Source organism: Hyla sarda, chromosome 7 (genome assembly GCF_029499605.1).
Source record: "Hyla sarda isolate aHylSar1 chromosome 7, aHylSar1.hap1, whole genome shotgun sequence".
In the NCBI taxonomy this organism is placed as follows: Eukaryota; Metazoa; Chordata; class Amphibia; order Anura; family Hylidae; genus Hyla; species Hyla sarda.
This window is the reverse complement of record NC_079195.1, coordinates 199,958,670-199,975,881: the sequence shown is the minus strand read 5'-3', so window position 1 is coordinate 199,975,881 and position 17,212 is coordinate 199,958,670. Positions and strand designations below refer to the sequence as shown.

Below are 17,212 nucleotides of genomic sequence, written 5' to 3'. Positions count from 1 at the left end.
TGCACCATTCTTTCTATACAAATGTTTTAATAAATCTTCCCCAATGTGTTCACATTGGGAAATATTTATCAAAAACTTTGTACAGGAAGAGCTGTGCAGTTGCCCATAGCAACCAATCAGATTGCTTCTTTCATTTTTCAGAGACCTTTATGAAAATGAAAGCAGTGATCTGATTGGTTGCTATGGGTAACTGCACCGCTCTCCCTATGCTTAGGTTTTGATAAATCTCTCCCAATGTATTTAACATACACTTAAAAGGATAAAATGTATATGTTAAAGGGGTACTCCTGTGGAAAACTTTTTTTTTTTTTTTATCAACTGGTGCCAGAAAGTTAAACTTGTAAATTACTTCTATTAAAAAATCTTAATCCTTCCAGTACTTATTAGCTGCTGAATACTACAGAGAAAATTCTTTTTGGAACACAGAGCTCTCTGCTGACATATCTGTCCATTTTAAGAACCGTCCAGAGTAGGAGAAAATCCCCATAGAAAACATATGCTGCTCTGGACAGTTCCTAAAATGGACAGAGATGTCAGCAGAGAGCACTGTGGTCATGATGTCAGCAGAGAGCACTGTGTTCCAAAAAGAAAAGAATTTCCTCTGTAGTATTCAGCAGCTAATAAGTACTGGAAGGATTAAGATTTTTTTAATAGAAGTCATTTACAAATCTGTTTAACTTTCTGGCACCAGTTGATTTAAAGAAAAAAGTTTTCCACCGGAGTACCCCTTTAAACGGATGCTAAAAACTCATTCTGATACTTACCATACAGCAGAATCTGTTTCCCATTGACTTTCCTTATGGAAAAAAAAAAACACTGCAACGTATACTTTTTTGCTGGACACAATGGCGCAGACTACTTTAATATATTTATATATTATACCAGTGTTTCCCAACCAGGGTACCTCCAGCTGTTGCACAACTACAACTTCCAGCATGCCCAGGCATGCTGGAAGTTGTAGCTTTGCAACAGCTGGAGGCACCCTGGTTGGGAAACACTGTACTATACAGCAAACAAACAAAAATGTAATGAGGTGGAAACCAGTGGAATATTTCTGTCTACTTTACAATGAAGTCAAGGGGGGAGATTTATGAAAGGATTTAGACTGTTTTTTCCTGTCTAAATTTGTTGCACACAAAGTCGCAGTCTAAATATGTGCGACTTTTCTGCGACTTTTGCTGTAGAGGATTTTTAGAACATGATGCATGCAAGTCTATTTTAGACGGAAATGCATTGGAAAATGCATTGGTGCTGAATTTATCAAAAGCGACTTTTGTGCGACAAGTCGCATCTGCCCAAAATACGCTGAAATGTCAGACGATGTTGGAGCAGGTCTAAATGCAGTTTAAGCTGTAGACCCTGAAGTCTGAGCACAGAATTTATCAAGGGCTGTGAGACCTTTGATAAATTAGGAGCACAATAGACAGGAGACTACCACATACGCTGGTCTATAAGCATGCCCAGAATAGACTAGATTAGTAAATGTCCCCCATTGTTTATGTGTAGTTACACATTTCTATCCTTTTAAAGAGAATAAAAACAAGCACATGGAAAATCCAGATTTTCAAAAATGTATTTCCTATCCTCCACCCCCAGAAGTTGCCCCCTCACTTATCTGATCTCCAGAACAGGACCCATCTTTCCTGCTTCGCCCCCCCCCCCCCCCCACCTTGGCCAATCAGCCAATCACTGACCACAGCAGTGTCCCTCCTTAGTCTGTGATTGGCTGAGCCATCCCCCACTGCCGAAACATGTACGTGTACGGAAGGTGGGCAATAGAGCCTGGGTTGGGCCCTGTTCTGAATATTATTGCAGCAGCCCCAGGGGTCGGACCAACTTCAATCAGACAGCTGGATAATAATAACCCCATCTAGCATAAACACGAGACACAAGACATTTATTTTTACTTAATGCATCATTTCAGCTCTATTTAAAGGAGAAGTCCCACATAGGAAAATGTATTGTCTGATTGCGGGGGCCGACTGCTGCGACCCCCACGTTCTCCTGTATGGCGCTCCGGCTCAAACCCCGCTCTGTACGCCGTACAAAAGATCGCAGGATCTGTAGAATATGTATTTTGTTCATTTAAATCTCCGCATCTTCTGAGCCTTGGAGTCCAGTGGGTGGTCCTAATCACAGCTGTATTAGCATACCTACACAGTGAAGGATGGCAATTAGAGATGAGCAAACTTACAGTAAATTCGATTCGTCACGAACTTCTCAGCTCGGCGGTTGCTGTCTTTTCCTGCATAAATTAGTTCAGCTTTCCGGTGCTCAGGTGGGCTGGAAAAGGTGGATACAGTCCTAGGAAAGAGTCTCCTAGGAATGTATCCACCTTTTCCAGCCCACCGGAGCACCTGAAAGCTGAACTAATTTATGCAGGATAAGTCATCAACTGCCGAGCCGAGAAGTTCGTGACGAATCGAATTTACTGTAAGTTCGCTCATCTCTAATGGCAATCATTGAGGGAAACCACCCATTGGACTCCCGAGCATAAAATACAGAAGGGATTGCAAACAATAAGTTACAAGTTATACTAAGTCCAGTCTGTCCTGGTTGCGGCCGGAGGTGATCAGGAAGCCGTAAAGAGCAAAGGAGACTGTTTTTGAGTTTGCATAACTCCTATTGACTTTAATGGTGTAACACAGCAAATTGCTGTTTCTGTAATGTAAAGAGCATAGTTAGGGGCGTTATGATTTTTACACAACTTAAATTGTCAGGAAGTCAAAACTAACCCATTGGGCAATCTTCAGCAGCCGAAGGAGGGCCAGGGGGGCTTTGATCTCGAGGTAAGAGCGGATGCCAGAGGTTGGACCCATATCTATATGTCGCTAAAACCCAGACAGGAATACCACTATTATAGATCTGCTGTGAACCCATTGAAGTCATTTTATTAACCCCACATTAAAGGGGTATTCCAGGAAAAAAACTTTTTTTTTTTTTTAGATCAACTGGCTCCAGAAAGTTAAACAGATTTGTAAATGACTTCCTTTCAATAATTATCAGCTGCTGAAGTTGAGTTGTTCTTTTCTGTCTGGCAACAGTGCTCTCTGCTGACACCTCTGCTTGTCTCGGGAACTGCACAGAGTAGAAGAGGTTTGCTATGGGGATTTGCTTCTACCCTGGACAGTTCCCGAGACAGGTGTCATCAGAGAGCACTTAGACAGAAAAGAACAACTCAACTTCAGCAGCTCATAAGTACTGAAAGGATTGAGATTTTTTTAATAGAAGTAATCTGTTTAACTTTCTGGAGCCAGTTGATTTATAAAAAAAAAAAAGCTTTTTCCTGGATAACCCCTTTAAATGTATCATAACTATAATAGCTGATAAAAGGTCCAACACCATTAATGGCCAAGCCCCTATTAGTCTTAGTCTACTCCTAGATATATGCATTATATATTATGCCTAAACTTGCTTACAGATCATATGTATTGGTCTACAAAATCTCATAATAAAAGCAAATCTGCATATGAAACATACTGTAACATGCTTCTTAAAGGGGTACTCCACTGCCCCAGTGTTCGGAACATTGTGTTCTGAACGCTAGGTGTGGGCTGCGGGGGTCCTGACATCATAGCTACGCTCCTCATGATGTCACACCACGCCCCCTCAATGTAAGTCTGTGTGAGGGGGCGTGGTGTGACATCACGAGGGGCGTGGCCGTGACAATGTTCCGAACGCTGGGGCGGCGGAGTACCCCTTTAATAAAGGGATGCAAATGATACCTGGGAATAGTGTGTGTTTATTAAGCTGAATAAAGCATCTTTATGGCTTGTAGATGTGTCCAAGAGGCGTGGCCTAGGGTCTTTTGTGTCGTAGGGCCACAAATCAACACCCGCCCATCCATTGACAGACAGCACAAGCTCGGCTTTCACCGCCAAGCCTTGATGAAGTCAACGGGAGGGAGGGTGGTTATTTATAGCACAGAGTTGCTACATCCCTAGGGCACTGAAGACTCTAGGCCACGCCTCTCTGACACCTGGCCATAAAAATGCATTTTTAAGCAGAAAAAAAACAATGGTACACAGGATTCATATATATAATCTGTATCCTTTCATTGAAGAGTATGTTACAGTGCAGTTGGTTTCAGGTGACAGATTCGCTTTAAACCAAAATCTGTTCTCACGGCACAACCCCTTAGATCTTTGGCCTGAATAGCGAGTACTATGAGAGCATGTTATGTCATGCTGCCCGAAATGCAAAGTACAGAAAGCAATACAAAGAATAATGTGAATATAATCAGACTTTATACATTCATTCATTCCATAAATTAAACTAAAAGGATTACTGGGAACGTAAAAGTGTAGCATTACCAAATACAGGGCCAGAGCCAAAGCAGAACAAAACCTACAATGATCTATATTTAATGGGATATCTATGACTTAATTTTTGTTGGCACTGTTTACTGGTAAACAGTCCTGTGTAATGCAATATTGTGCTGTTATGTGCCAGCTTACATAAGAACGTATAGGCCGCTGTGCTAAGTGACACATCAGTGACTGAAATGTATAGGGGTTAAATGCACCTCAGGAAAGGAAATCGTGTATTTTAAGTAAACATATTAAAGCCATAAGTGTGTCATGTGAATTCTTTAATATGACTTGTAAAAACTTGGTTACAGCTGCCTGAAGGGGCCCAGACTGTTGCGCGAAATATGTAAGGGTGGGTTCACACTACGTTTGTAGTGTACGGTTGCTGGATCTGGTTGGGAGGGGTGAAAACCGGCAGCTCCCGTATCCCAGCCGGATCCGGCCTGAACCCCATTGATTTCAATGAGCCGACTGGAGTCAAACGCTTACTCCAATTGTTTTATTTTTGCCCCGTATACGGTTTTCTCACCAGACCTAAAACCATGGTATACCACAGTTTTTGGTCCGGTCCGAAAACCGTATGCGGGGAAAAATGAGACAACCGGAGTCAGCGTTTGACTAAGGCTAGGTTCACACTACGGAATTTCCGCCTGCAAATCCGCTTTGAAATTGCAGGCAGGAATTCCGCTTACTAAAATGTACTGTTTAGTGAATGGGTTTTTCTTCACAAATTCACCCTTCGGAATTTGTGAAAGCCTGATGAATGCCGTTGCTCATTCTTCAGGCGGAAATACTCGCAGAACACATTGCAGTCTACTGGAGACTGCAGTGTCCGCAAGGTCCTAGCACTGACCGATTCAGTCGGTGATGGCCGCACTCGGAATCTCCGTGCGTAAATTTTCTACCCGGAGATTCCGCAGTGTGAACCTAGCCATAGGGTCTATTCACACGGCAGAATTTCCACCTGTGGAATTCCACCTCAAATTACAGCCCATAGACTTCTATGGGATTGCGCACTCCCATTCACACTTCTGAGTTTCCGCTTGTGGAAATTCAGAAGTGTGAATGGGAGTGCGGAATCCCTCAGAAGTCTATGGGCTTAAATTTAAGGTGGAATTCCACAAGTGGAAATTCAGAAGTGTGAATGGGAGTGTGGAATCCCATAGAAGTCTATGGGCTTTAATTTAAGGCAGAATTCCGCAAACTGAATTCTGCAAGCGGAAATTCTGCCGTGCGAATAGATCCTAAGGATTCGTCCTGTTCACATAGACACTAAGCATAGATAGAAGTGTGTGATAACACGATTTTCTCCCCACTTATTTTACTGTCCTTAACTTGTCAAAAGTTTTTTACATTGACAGACACTTTAAAGGACACTTTTGAAACCAATTTTCTATAACTTTAATATAGCCAAAATATATCACAAAGCCACTTCACAAAACTACCATTTTGTATCTATGCAGACCGATGTGTGTCCATGGATACAGACTACAAACAAATCCTATGTAGTCTGATCCTGCAGTCATGTATTACTCTGTTATCAGCTCTCAGTTGGTAGAGGTAGAAGAGGTAGGAGGAGGTAGAAGAGGTAAAGGAGGTAGAAGAGGTGCAGGAGGTAGAAGAGGTGGAGGAGGTAGAAGAGGTAAAGGAGGTAGAAGAGGTGCAGGAGGTAGAAGAGGTGGAGGAGGTAGAGGAGGTAGAAGAGGTGGAGGAGGTAGAAGAGGTGGAGGAGGTAGAAGAGGTGGAGGATGTAGAGGAGGTAGAAGAGGTGGAGGAGGTAGAAGAGGTAGAGAATGTAGAAGAGGTAGAGGAGGTAGAAGAGGTAGAGGAGGTAGAGGAGGTAAAGGAGGTAGAAGAGGTAGAGAATGCAGAAGAGGTAGAAGAGGTAGAGGAGGTAGAAGAGGTAGAGGAGGTAGAAGAGGTAGAGGAGGTAGAGAATGTAGAAGAGGTAGAGGAGGTAGAGAATGTAGAAGAGGTAGAGGAGGTAGAGAATGTAGAAGAGGTAGAAGAGGTAGAGGAGGTAGCGAATGTAGAAGAGGTAGAAGAGGTAGAGGAGGTAGAAGAGGTAGAAGAGGTAGAGGAGGTAGAAGAGGTAGAGGAGGTAGAAGAGGTAGAGGAGGTAGAGGAGGTAGAAGAGGTAGAGGAGGTAGAAGAGGTAGAGGAGGTAGAAGAGGTAGAGGAGATAGAAGAGGTAGAGGAGGTAGAAGAGGTAGAGGAGGTAGAAGAGGTGGAGGAGGTAGAAGAGGTAGAGGAGGTGGAGGAGGTAGAAGAGGTAGAGGAGGTAGAAGAGGTAGAGGAGATAGAAGAGGTGGAGGAGGTAGAAGAGGTGGAGGAGGTAGAAGAGGTAGAGGAGGTAGAGGAGGTAGAAGAGGTAGAGGAGATAGAAGAGGTAGAGGAGATAGAGGAGGTAGAAGAGGTAGAGGAGGTAGAAGAGGTAGAGGAGGTAGAGGAGGTAACCCATAATTGGAGGATCAGACTACACAAGGTTTGTTTGCACACAGGCCTGCATAGGAGCTGTATACACAAAATGCAAGAAGTTGTTTTGCCAAGGCTATTTTCGTAGTGGCCTCATGCTTTGTTTTAGATGTATTGGAACTATATAATATTGGTAGCTAAAGTATTCATGTATCTGTACAGTTTTATGAAAAATGACGGTACTGTTTTTAAAATTTACTTTAAAATTGAAATCGGCGCCATTGTCCACATTCATAACTAAACTATGCATTAGGAGCCTCCTGCTCCATCCAGAACACGTAGCCAGCGCCAGACCCAGCTCTGCAGAATCACATTACATTGGGTCTCACACTGGCTAAGGGTTCTATGGAGATGGGTCAGGAGGCTCTATTGAATGCTGATACTATAGACTGTACGCTCTCGCTTTACTGACATGTCTGTCTCTTTCTTTTCTTTCTCTGTCTGACATATAATACACTGTATCTGCAGAAAGGTAAAGTAAATATTTCTTATGTCTTGTGATGTTTAAGTAACATAAATCTACACTAGATCTGTAGTAAATGTGTAATATATATACATATATATTCCAAAATTTTAAGCTGCACAACCCAATGATGCAGCAATTCAATGGGTGCCGTCATCACAGTCCGGGTCACGGTCTGCCTGTCTAATACATGCAAAGAGGTTCCGCAGCACTCCAAGAAAAGGTTCAAATAGTGGTTTTATTTTCCCATAAAGCAGTGATACAACGTTTCGCCGGTCCCTCACCGACTTTTTCAAGCAAGCAAGACCAGTGAAAAGTTGTATGACTACTTTATGGGAAAATAAAACCACTATTTGAACCTTTTCTTGGATTGCTACAGAACCTCTTTGCCTATATATATATATATATATATATATATATATATAGTGTCACTGATGGATACTCACGTATCACTGGACTTGCGAGCTCTCCCAATATTAAACAAATTTTGCAGAAATAGGGAACCTTAAAACTTCACTTTTATTTATTCTTTTAAAAGATATATCACACTTTCTATAATAGCATAAAACCAATTTCGATTGACCACCAAAATGTTCTCATATTTATTAGTGCTGCATGTCCTTCAGTGTTACTTCACACTTGACTGACCATTCCACAGTGTTGGTAGCAGTGCCCTATTATTAGCAGTCTCCTGCCCATCTATGCAGAGTCCCTTATCATCCCCCCTACATGCATATAACAGTCTGTTGCTCCACCATTTGCCTGTGCTTTCAGTGTCAACATAAAGTGCATAGTCTATTAACCATCCATATTTGCACCTGCCCCATAAGGTGCTTACCGATATTCGCAGTATGTATTGCACCATCATAATGTTTATTGCACTGTCCATATTTCAAGTACTTTTCTTGTCAAGACACAGGCTCAAAGGTGCTATTGTGACAGATATAGGAATTGTCACTTATCTAATTTTTCTGGTAGCTTTGGCACGTATCTTCATATTGGGACTAATAGAATGCAGATCCTACGTGTTTCCTCAAATCCGATTCATCAGGGATTTTTTTGTTGTATCCATTACGTTTCGTCCTTCCTTGTATGAGCGGCACTGATGGCGGCTGTCATATTTATTTATATGGGAGAGATGACTATCCCTATATACCAGTGGTCTTCAACCTGGGGACCTCCAGATGTTACAAAACTACAACTTCCAGAATGCCCGGACAGCCGTTGGCTGTCCGGGCATGCTGGGAGTTGTAGTTTTGCAACATCTGGAGGTCCGCAGGTTGGAGACCACTGCTATATACCATATATTAGAACCTACCCCCCCTCCCAAAAGTGCACAGATGAGGACTCCCTAAAACTAGATTTACAACAGGTCACACAATCCCCATTCTTTCCATGGAAATTACAATGGATTCCATTGATTGATAAATTCAGAAAACTGTTGGCCCCGTAACAAGTTAACAGGGTCCGTCAGGTGCTGTTGGAGTCTGTCATGTGCTGTCATTTTCAGTTTTCGCTCCTATAACAGAACAGAAAGCCGGAAATGCAACTGCAGATGTGAACCCGGCCTCACTGGTATTTATTATTGCACTGCTCACACTTCAAAGAGGTTTTCCAATTCTTCATTTTTTGCTCTTAGAATCTTTATTTCAACTACGGTTAAGCTTCCTTCCTTGATTGATATGGATTCTAAAGCCTTTTTCTAGTTGAGGTCGTGGGACCTTGTCTTCTTTTTCTAGTTTCTGTGATGGATAATGTTATATCAATCATATTGTGCATATGTACCCTCAGTGTACCGCTGTCATTATGGCGCACACTCAAATGCTTCAGCTGGGCATGCACGAGCGTGCACCGCTATATCTGTAACATGTTTGCGGCATCATGGTATTCCCCTGATGAAGCTGGGAATAGTGAAACATACGTTGGGGTTTGTGTGGTGGGTATTATACTTGAATTTTATTCTGTACACCTTAGGACACATGGTTCCTACCATCCTTTTACATATACAGTATATTGTTGTTTTGACTATGCACTTATGTGTAACAGATATGAAAGGAAAAGCTCCAAACTGCTTGCAGACATATCCGTGCCGGAAGCATGCCGGACCCCATTCAGTCCACTGACCTGACGGAGTTACCTTGTGACTATGGTCAGGCCATTTTCCGGCCGTTTCCAACTTTGGGCCCGGACTGAAAACCGCGGTCAGCTGTGGTTTTTCAGTTCCAGCTGAAAGTTGGATACGGTCGGCAAATGATCCAAATGAATTCCCTAGTTGACTCTATTCAGGTCATTGGATTGAATAAGCTTCTTCCGCTGGACAAAATGCGCACAAAATGTGGTGTGAATACGATAAGGGTGGAATATCTAGCACTTAGGCTAGGTTCACACTACGGAATCTCCGGACAGAAAATTTCCGCCCAGAGATTCCAAGTGCGGCCAGCGCCAACTGAATCAGTCGGCTCTAGGACCGCGCGGACACTGCAATCTCCAATAGACTGCAATGTGTTCCGCGAGTATTACCGCCTGAAGAATGAGCAACGCCATTCTTCAGGTGAAAATTTTCAAGCAGATTTTCCGTTCACAAATTCCGCTTCACAAAGTGTAAATTTGTGAACGGAAACCCATTCATTATACTATACATTTTAGTAAGCAGAATTTCTGCCTGCAATTTCAAAGCGGAATTGCAGGCAGAAATTCTGTAGTGTGAACCTAGTACTGTTTTCTACTAATATGTATGCCATGGTTTTTATACCCCCCCTTGATACCCATTTTTATATGGGTGTAGTGTAATTGCCACCATATTTGTCTTTCAACACTTTTTATTTCATGTATCAATATAGAGATGTTCTGCATATTCTAATAATATTGTGGTCCGTGCTCATTTTTGGCATCATGGCATTTGTAGCTTTCAGTGTTTGGCTGGAACTACTATCCCACTGGGCTACAATGGCAGAAGCAACACAGAGGTGTGAACCAGAGATATAATGTTAACTTTATAAGGGTATGTAGACTTTTGCAGTGCACTGTAAGTTTATTTAATTTTTTTCAATTTCTTGTACAGAAGCCGTATGCCTGTCAGATACCGGGCTGCTGTAAACGTTACACAGACCCAAGCTCACTACGGAAACACGTGAAGGCTCACACGGTAAAGGAGCAACAGATGCGCAATAAGGTACAAGAGCTACAGGGAAACTATATAAAAAAAAAGTCTTCTGTGGTAGTAAGACATAAGTCAGATTTTTAAGTTGCATTTTTAAGAAGGACTAGAGCAATGTTTTCCAAACATTGTGCCTCCAGCTGTTGAAAAACTATAACTCCCAGCATGCCTGGACAGCCAGAGGCTGTCCAGGCATGCTGTGAGTTGTAGTTTTGCTAAAGTTGGAGGCACCCTGGGCCCAGAAATGCATTGCCTTTAATGGAGACGACGCTTGATGGGCACTGGGCAAATAGGCACTATTAGATTCAAAAACTTTTGATACATTGTACATCTTGGCAAAACATGAAGCTTTCTAATATATTTTATTTAAAAAAAATGTATTTCAATTTTTTATAGAAAACATGTTTTTTTTTGTAAAAACAGACCACTAGGGGTCGCCATACCAGCAAGAAAATAATCCTGTCTGGCTGCAACATCATCTTTGTCTCAGCTAAAGCACAGGCTGCAACAAAGTCCTGGAAGTGAGGGTGAGACTAGCACTTCTCTGTGCTCACTCCTGTTCTGTCTATCAGACTCCTGTCTGAAAACAGAGAGAATGGGGTTACAGAGCAGCCTGTAGTGATTGGATGAAAAGACCCAGCACAGCAGACTAAGGGAGGAAGTAAAAGGCCCTTCCCGAGCACTCGATGTCTGAATGAGTGAGCAGCAGAACAGAGGGATGTGTGAGCCTTCTTCCTATATATATATATGTGTATATATATATATATATATATATGTGTGTGTGTTTCCCAACCATGGTGCCTCCAGCTGTTGCAAAACTACTACTATCAGCTGGAGGCACCCTATTTGTGAAACAATAATGTCCAAACATATATATGTGCCCATGTGAACATTAGCTCTCACGTACTGTAATTTTTGGGGGGGCTTTAGAAGACCTTAGATCAGAGAAAAGGAAGGCAGACCCGATCCTCATTCAGAGCAGCGCTGCACTGACATATGGCCAGCACACTTCGGTTCTCCTTCTCAGGCAGGTGGAGCCTGATGACGTGGCCGGCCATGTCAGGAGCGCTCTCTGCTCTGCTGCACGCTGTGGGGTCCCTGAACTCCGGCGGGGGTACGCTGTGGGTTCGGACACTATGGCGGGGGTACGAACTCCATCTCGAAAGTAAGCCCAGTAGCTTGCACGGCGCACACAGCGCTCACCCCTGCCTGTCTGATTGACAGGCAGGGAGCAGCGATGTGCACGTCACGTGTCCAAGCTGAAGTCTGAGATTTCGGACTCAGGCCAGGCATGAGTCCGAAATCTATAAAAGACTAGCGGCCGGTCCATCTAGGGAGAACCCTAGTGGTAGATTCTTCAAGCATAAACTTCACAATAAAATAAAAATTAAAATTATATGCATTTAGGAAAGTGTTTCAAATGCATTAATGTAAAACATATCAAAAGTTTTTTTCGTGACAGGTACTCTTTAAGGATCCCACTCTGGCTTTCACTGGCCATTCTTTCATAGTCAAGGGGCCTTTACCTATACATTGGGTGAAATAAGTATTGAACACGTCACCATTTTTCTCACTAAATACTGTTTCTTTGAGACAACAGTACCTGCTAAATGCAAATCTTTTTGAAGCTCCCCACAAGTGTCCTTGGCTCTTGGACATCTCTGGTCGGGGCAAATGATGGAATGTGTAATAAACAGCGCTCCGGGCCGGACATACCGACATTTTTGGACTCTGGTTCTGCTGGCAACTTCATTGATGCCTCTCTCGTGCATGAATATCGCCTTCCTGTGACTTGCCTTGCCAAGCCTCTCTTCATCTCTTCCGTCACTGGACAAAATCTGGACTGTAGAGTGCTATATCGCACGGAGTCTCTTCTCTTGCAGGTGGGAGTCTTGCATAATGAGAGGATTGAATTCTTTGTGCTACCACATTGTACTTCCCAGATACTTCTCGGTCTTCCTTGGCTCCAACCCATTCCCTGCAGCTTGATTGGAAATCTGGAGAGGTCACTCGCTGGGGACAATGCTGTCAAAATCGTGGTCTAGAGTAAGTCCAGCCTAAAATTCTTTCTACCATTCCTCCCATGCCTGGTCTGCCTGCCCCTTATCAAGATTTTTCTGATGTCTTTTGCGAAAGTCAGGCCGAGACTTTGCCTCCACATCGTCCTTATGACTGCCCAATTGATTTACTGGACTATGGGACTATACCACCTCGTGGTAGAATCTATCCTTTGTCTGTCCCGGAGACTCAAGCCATGCAAGAATACATCCAAAAGAACCTTCAAAAAGGATTTAACCGGAAATCCTCTTCACCAGCGGGAGCGGGGTTCTTCTTTGTGAGCAAGAAGGATGGTTCTCTCCGTCCATGTATCGACTACAGAGGTCTCAACAAGATCACGGTCAAGAATCGTTATCCTCTTCCTTTGATCACAGAACTTTTTGATTGTCTCCATGGGGCCAAAGTCTTCTCCAAACTGGATTTAAGTGGTGCCTACAATCTGATTCGAATTCGAGAGGGAGACGAATGGAAAACTGCTTTCAACACCCGAGATGGACATTTTGAGTATCTCGTGATGTCTTTAGGCCTTTGCAATGCTCCAGCTGTTTTCCAGGAATTCATCAATAATATCTTCCGCAACCTTCTCTATACCTGTGTTGTTGTTTATCTTGATGATATACTGATTTATTCTTCCAACTTGGATGAGCATCGTACTCATGTTCGTATGGTCCTACGACGCCTCCGGAGGAACCATCTCTATGCCAAACTGGAGAAATGCCTTTTTGAGAAATCCAGTCTTCCTTTTCTTGGATATATTGTTTCTCATCAAGGACTGCAAATGGATCCAGTAAAATTGTCTGCGGTTTTGGATTGGCCTCACCCTACTGGTTTGCGGGCTATTCAACGTTTCCTGGGATTTGTAAACTATTATCGTCAGTTCATCCCACATTTCTCTTCCATGGTCTCTCCCATTGTAGCTCTCAACAAAAAGGGCGCTAACCCTAAGTTGAGGCTGAGGAGGCTTTCTCCAGCCTAAAGTCTGCCTTTGCTTCAGCCCCCGTGCTATCAAGACCAGATCCGGGAAAACCTTTTGCCTTGCTTCCTCTGTTGGAGCGGGCGCCATTCTTTTTTTTTTTAAGTATTAACAGCTTTTATTATAACAAGAGTAACACAACAAACAGTCAGGCATGTGTAATTAGAGACATGTGTTCAGAATAAAGAATATCACTGATATAAGGTCTATAAGGAATGGGAGCCTGAACATAGGACTATCTTGAGAACATTAGACAGTTGGGCCTGAATACTAGAAAACTCAGAAAGCAATCTAATGTACATCCTAAACTGTTAACCCGGGTCCCCAGGTATCACAGTTTCTATGTCCGTCCTGTATGCCACATACTGCAATTAAGAAAAATGAACCTTCTGTATAACCAGGGGAAGAAGGGCGGGTACAAGAAACATAGCGGGAAAAGGAAAACCAGACAAGTGATCTGTTACCTGAGTAGGGAGACAGGGGAAGGTAGGTTAAGACCGGTGAGGAGGAAGAGGGAGGGGGGATGGGAGACAGATAGGAAGAGAGATACAATAGGGGTACAACATGGGTCCAAATCAATAACCAACCTCATCAGTCTGTAACTCTCCGGTCACTGCTCCCCACAGATCCACCACCTCTCATCACGAAGGTGAACACGGCCATCTTGCGGGCGCCATTCTTACCCAGAAAAGTGCCAAGGGTAAAACTGTGACCTGTGGTTTCTTTTCTAAAACCTTCTAGCCAGCGGAGAGAAACTACTCCATCGGAGATCGTGAACTGCTTGCTATAAAACTTGCCTTAGAGGGGTGGCGACATTTGTTGGAAGGATCTCCTCATCCGATCAGTATTTATTCTGATCACAAGAATCTTCTGTACCTCCAATCTGCCCAATGTTTGAACCCTCGTCAGGCAAGGTGGTCTTTGTTCTTCTCCCGATTACATTTTTTCATTCATTTCCATACAGCTAATAAGAATATCAGAGCTGATGCCCTCTCCAGATCTTCTGACGTTGTGGGTTTGGATACTACTCCAAGACATATTATCCCTCCTGATCGTCTGATTACTGCAGCTCCTGCCGAACTCCTGCAGCAACCTCCTGGTAAAACTTTTGTACCAGTCAGATTGAGACATAAAGTTTTAAACTGGGGTCATTCTTCCTTATTGGCTGGCCATCCAGGAGTACGTAAGACACTTCTTCTAATTTCCCAACACTATTGGTGGCCACGTCTGGAACACGATGTCTCTGAATTTGTGCGTTCCTGTGCCACTGTGCTCGAGACAAGACCTCCCGACAGAGACCCGTGGGACTTTTGCAGCCGTTGCCCATCCCTGAGATTCCATGGACTCACATCGCTATGGATTTTATTACCGATCTTCCACCTTCACATAATAATACAGTCATCTGGGTTGTGGTAGATCGGTTTTCTAAAATGGCTCATTTTATTCCTCTCACCGGGCTCCCATCAGCTCCACAACTGGCTAAGCACTTCTTACTTCATGTCTTCCGTCTTCATGGTCTTCCAGAAAACATCGTCTTCGATCACGGAGTACAGTTTGTGTCCAAATTCTGGCGGGCCCTCTGTTCCTGTCTTGGCATCAGTTTGGATTTCTCCTCTTCCTACCACCCCCAGTCCAATGGTCAGGTGGAAAGGGTAAATCAAATTTTGGAGACTTATTTACGCCATTTTGTTTCTGTTCGTCAAGATGACTGGGTTGATCATCTTCCCTGGGTTGATCATCTTCCCTGGGCCGAATTTTCCTACAATCAGAAAGACTCTGAGTCCACCAAGACATCTCCGTTTTTTATTGTTTTTGGTCATCATCCCCGGTCTCTTCTTCCACTCCCAGTCTCTTCCAATCTCCCAGCTGTAGATGAACTTGTCCAAGATTTCTCCTCCATTTGGCGACAGACTTGGCAATCATTATCTCTGGCATCCTCCCGAATGCAGACAAGAGAAGAAGAAGATCTCCCCCACCCTTCTCTCCTGGTGATAAAGTTTGGCTATCTTCTAAATACATTTGGTTTAAAATCCCAAGTTACAAACTTGGTCCTCGTTTCCTGGGTCCGTTCGAGGTCTTACAAAAGATCAATCCTGTTTCATACAAACTCCGCTTGCCACCTTCTTTACGTATTCCTAACTCCTTTCATGTTTCTCTCCTCAAACCTCTGGTCATCAACTGTTATTCTCAAAGAAAAAATTCTGCTCCAACTCCTGTCTCCGGTTCCACAGATATTTTTCAAGTTAAAGAGATTCTGGCCTCTAAAATGGTACATGGCAGAAAAATTTTTTGGGTCGATTGCAGGGGCTTTGGTCCTGAGGCGAGGTCCTAGGAGCCCGAGGAGAAGATCTTGGACCGTAATCTCCTCAAAAAATTTTTGTCCCACAAGAAGAGGGGGAGACCAAAGGGGGGTACTGTAATAAACAGCGCTCCGGATGGACATACCGGCCGTGAGCGCATCTCTCCCCGCATGTTGGATCCCGGCGGGGCTGGGATTCGCATCGCGGGACGCGCCCGCATGCGAGTCCCAGCCAGTCACTCACCTCCGTCCCCGGCCTCTGTCTCTCAGCTCCGACACACGCGCCCCCACCTCCTAGCGCGTGCGCCAGAGCTTTGAAATTTAAAGGGCCAGTGCGCCCATAATTAGTATTAACACCTGCACCATTATTATAAGTTTTAGCACATCCCTATACCCTTGCCTGATCTTTTTTTTGCCTTGCGCCTTAGAGAAAGCAGTCTTAGTGTTCCCTTGCCGTGTACCAGACCTTTGTATTCCATGACCCGACCGTCTTTATAGCAGCCAGCCTATTGACCTTTTGCTACCCTACTGATTATGCTCCTGTGCCGCCTGCCCTGACCTCTAGCCAGCCTGACTACATCCTGCCTATTCCTTCGGTGCCATGCTTCCCCTCAGCCGCCTGTGTGGTCAAGTCGTGCCAGGGGTAGCCACCTGGGTGTCGCCTGCCGCAGCAAGTCCAACCCGCTTTGCGGCGGGCTCTGGTGAAAACCAACGACACCTTAGACTCCGCTCCCTGGCATGGCCCGTGTCATCTGCCACACAGGTCCAGTGGATCCACTACATCACCCGCTCCAGACTACTGTGGAACTACGGATCTACTGCTCCCTGGGTACCTGCCATCTGCGGTGAGTCTAACAAAATGATTGTCTTTCCACTTCCATATTATGGCCCTAACAGTGCTCACTGGAACATTCAGAAGCTTAGAAATGCGCCTGTAACCAACTCCATTGTTATGTATTACAACAATTAGGACGTGAAGGTCTTCAGACAGCTCTTTGCTTTTACCCATCATGAGATGTGTCTTGTGTGACCCCTCGGCAATGAGACCTTTTTGTAGCCATCAGTTGGGACTGAACCAGCTGATATTTATTTGCACTGACAAGGGGCTGGATTGCTTTTTAATTACTGACAGATTTCAGCTGTTGTCTTGGCTCTGTGACGTGTTCAATACTTTTTTCATCCGCTGTATATCCCAGTGTCAACTAGAAATTACAGATGGTAAAATGGATCATAACTGCGACTGTGTGAATGAGCACTTATAGCAGTTGTCTCCATCCCGTGGCTTTCTGTTGTGAAACTACAGCTCCCAACATGATGCTGGGAGTTGTAGTTTAGCATCAGCTGGAGACACTGCCTTATAGATATGTGTATCCTAACATACTGCCTGTTTCCAGAAGCTGGGCTGACATATTGTGGGTTATTGCCAGCGCCTGTAATTCTTGTCCTTCTTGCGTTAACTGCCTAGATGTAAAACATA

General features: G+C 43.9%; 1 protein-coding gene and 1 long non-coding RNA gene across 13 annotated transcripts in view; one reads left to right on the top strand and one right to left on the bottom strand.

The window, feature by feature from the left end:
- GLIS1 (GLIS family zinc finger 1) overlaps nt 1-17,212 on the top strand; it is a 162,306-nt gene that overhangs the window by 123,543 nt on the left and 21,551 nt on the right. For all 12 annotated transcript variants that reach the window (XM_056532126.1, XM_056532124.1, XM_056532134.1 and 9 more), the window contains one exon: nt 10,310-10,420. In XM_056532126.1, the coding sequence (XP_056388101.1) occupies nt 10,310-10,420 (111 nt within the window). The remainder of the gene's footprint in view (nt 1-10,309; nt 10,421-17,212) is intronic.
- The window catches only part of LOC130283023 (uncharacterized), a 37,685-nt gene that overhangs the window by 3,007 nt on the left and 17,466 nt on the right, over nt 1-17,212 (bottom strand). The window lies entirely within an intron of this gene.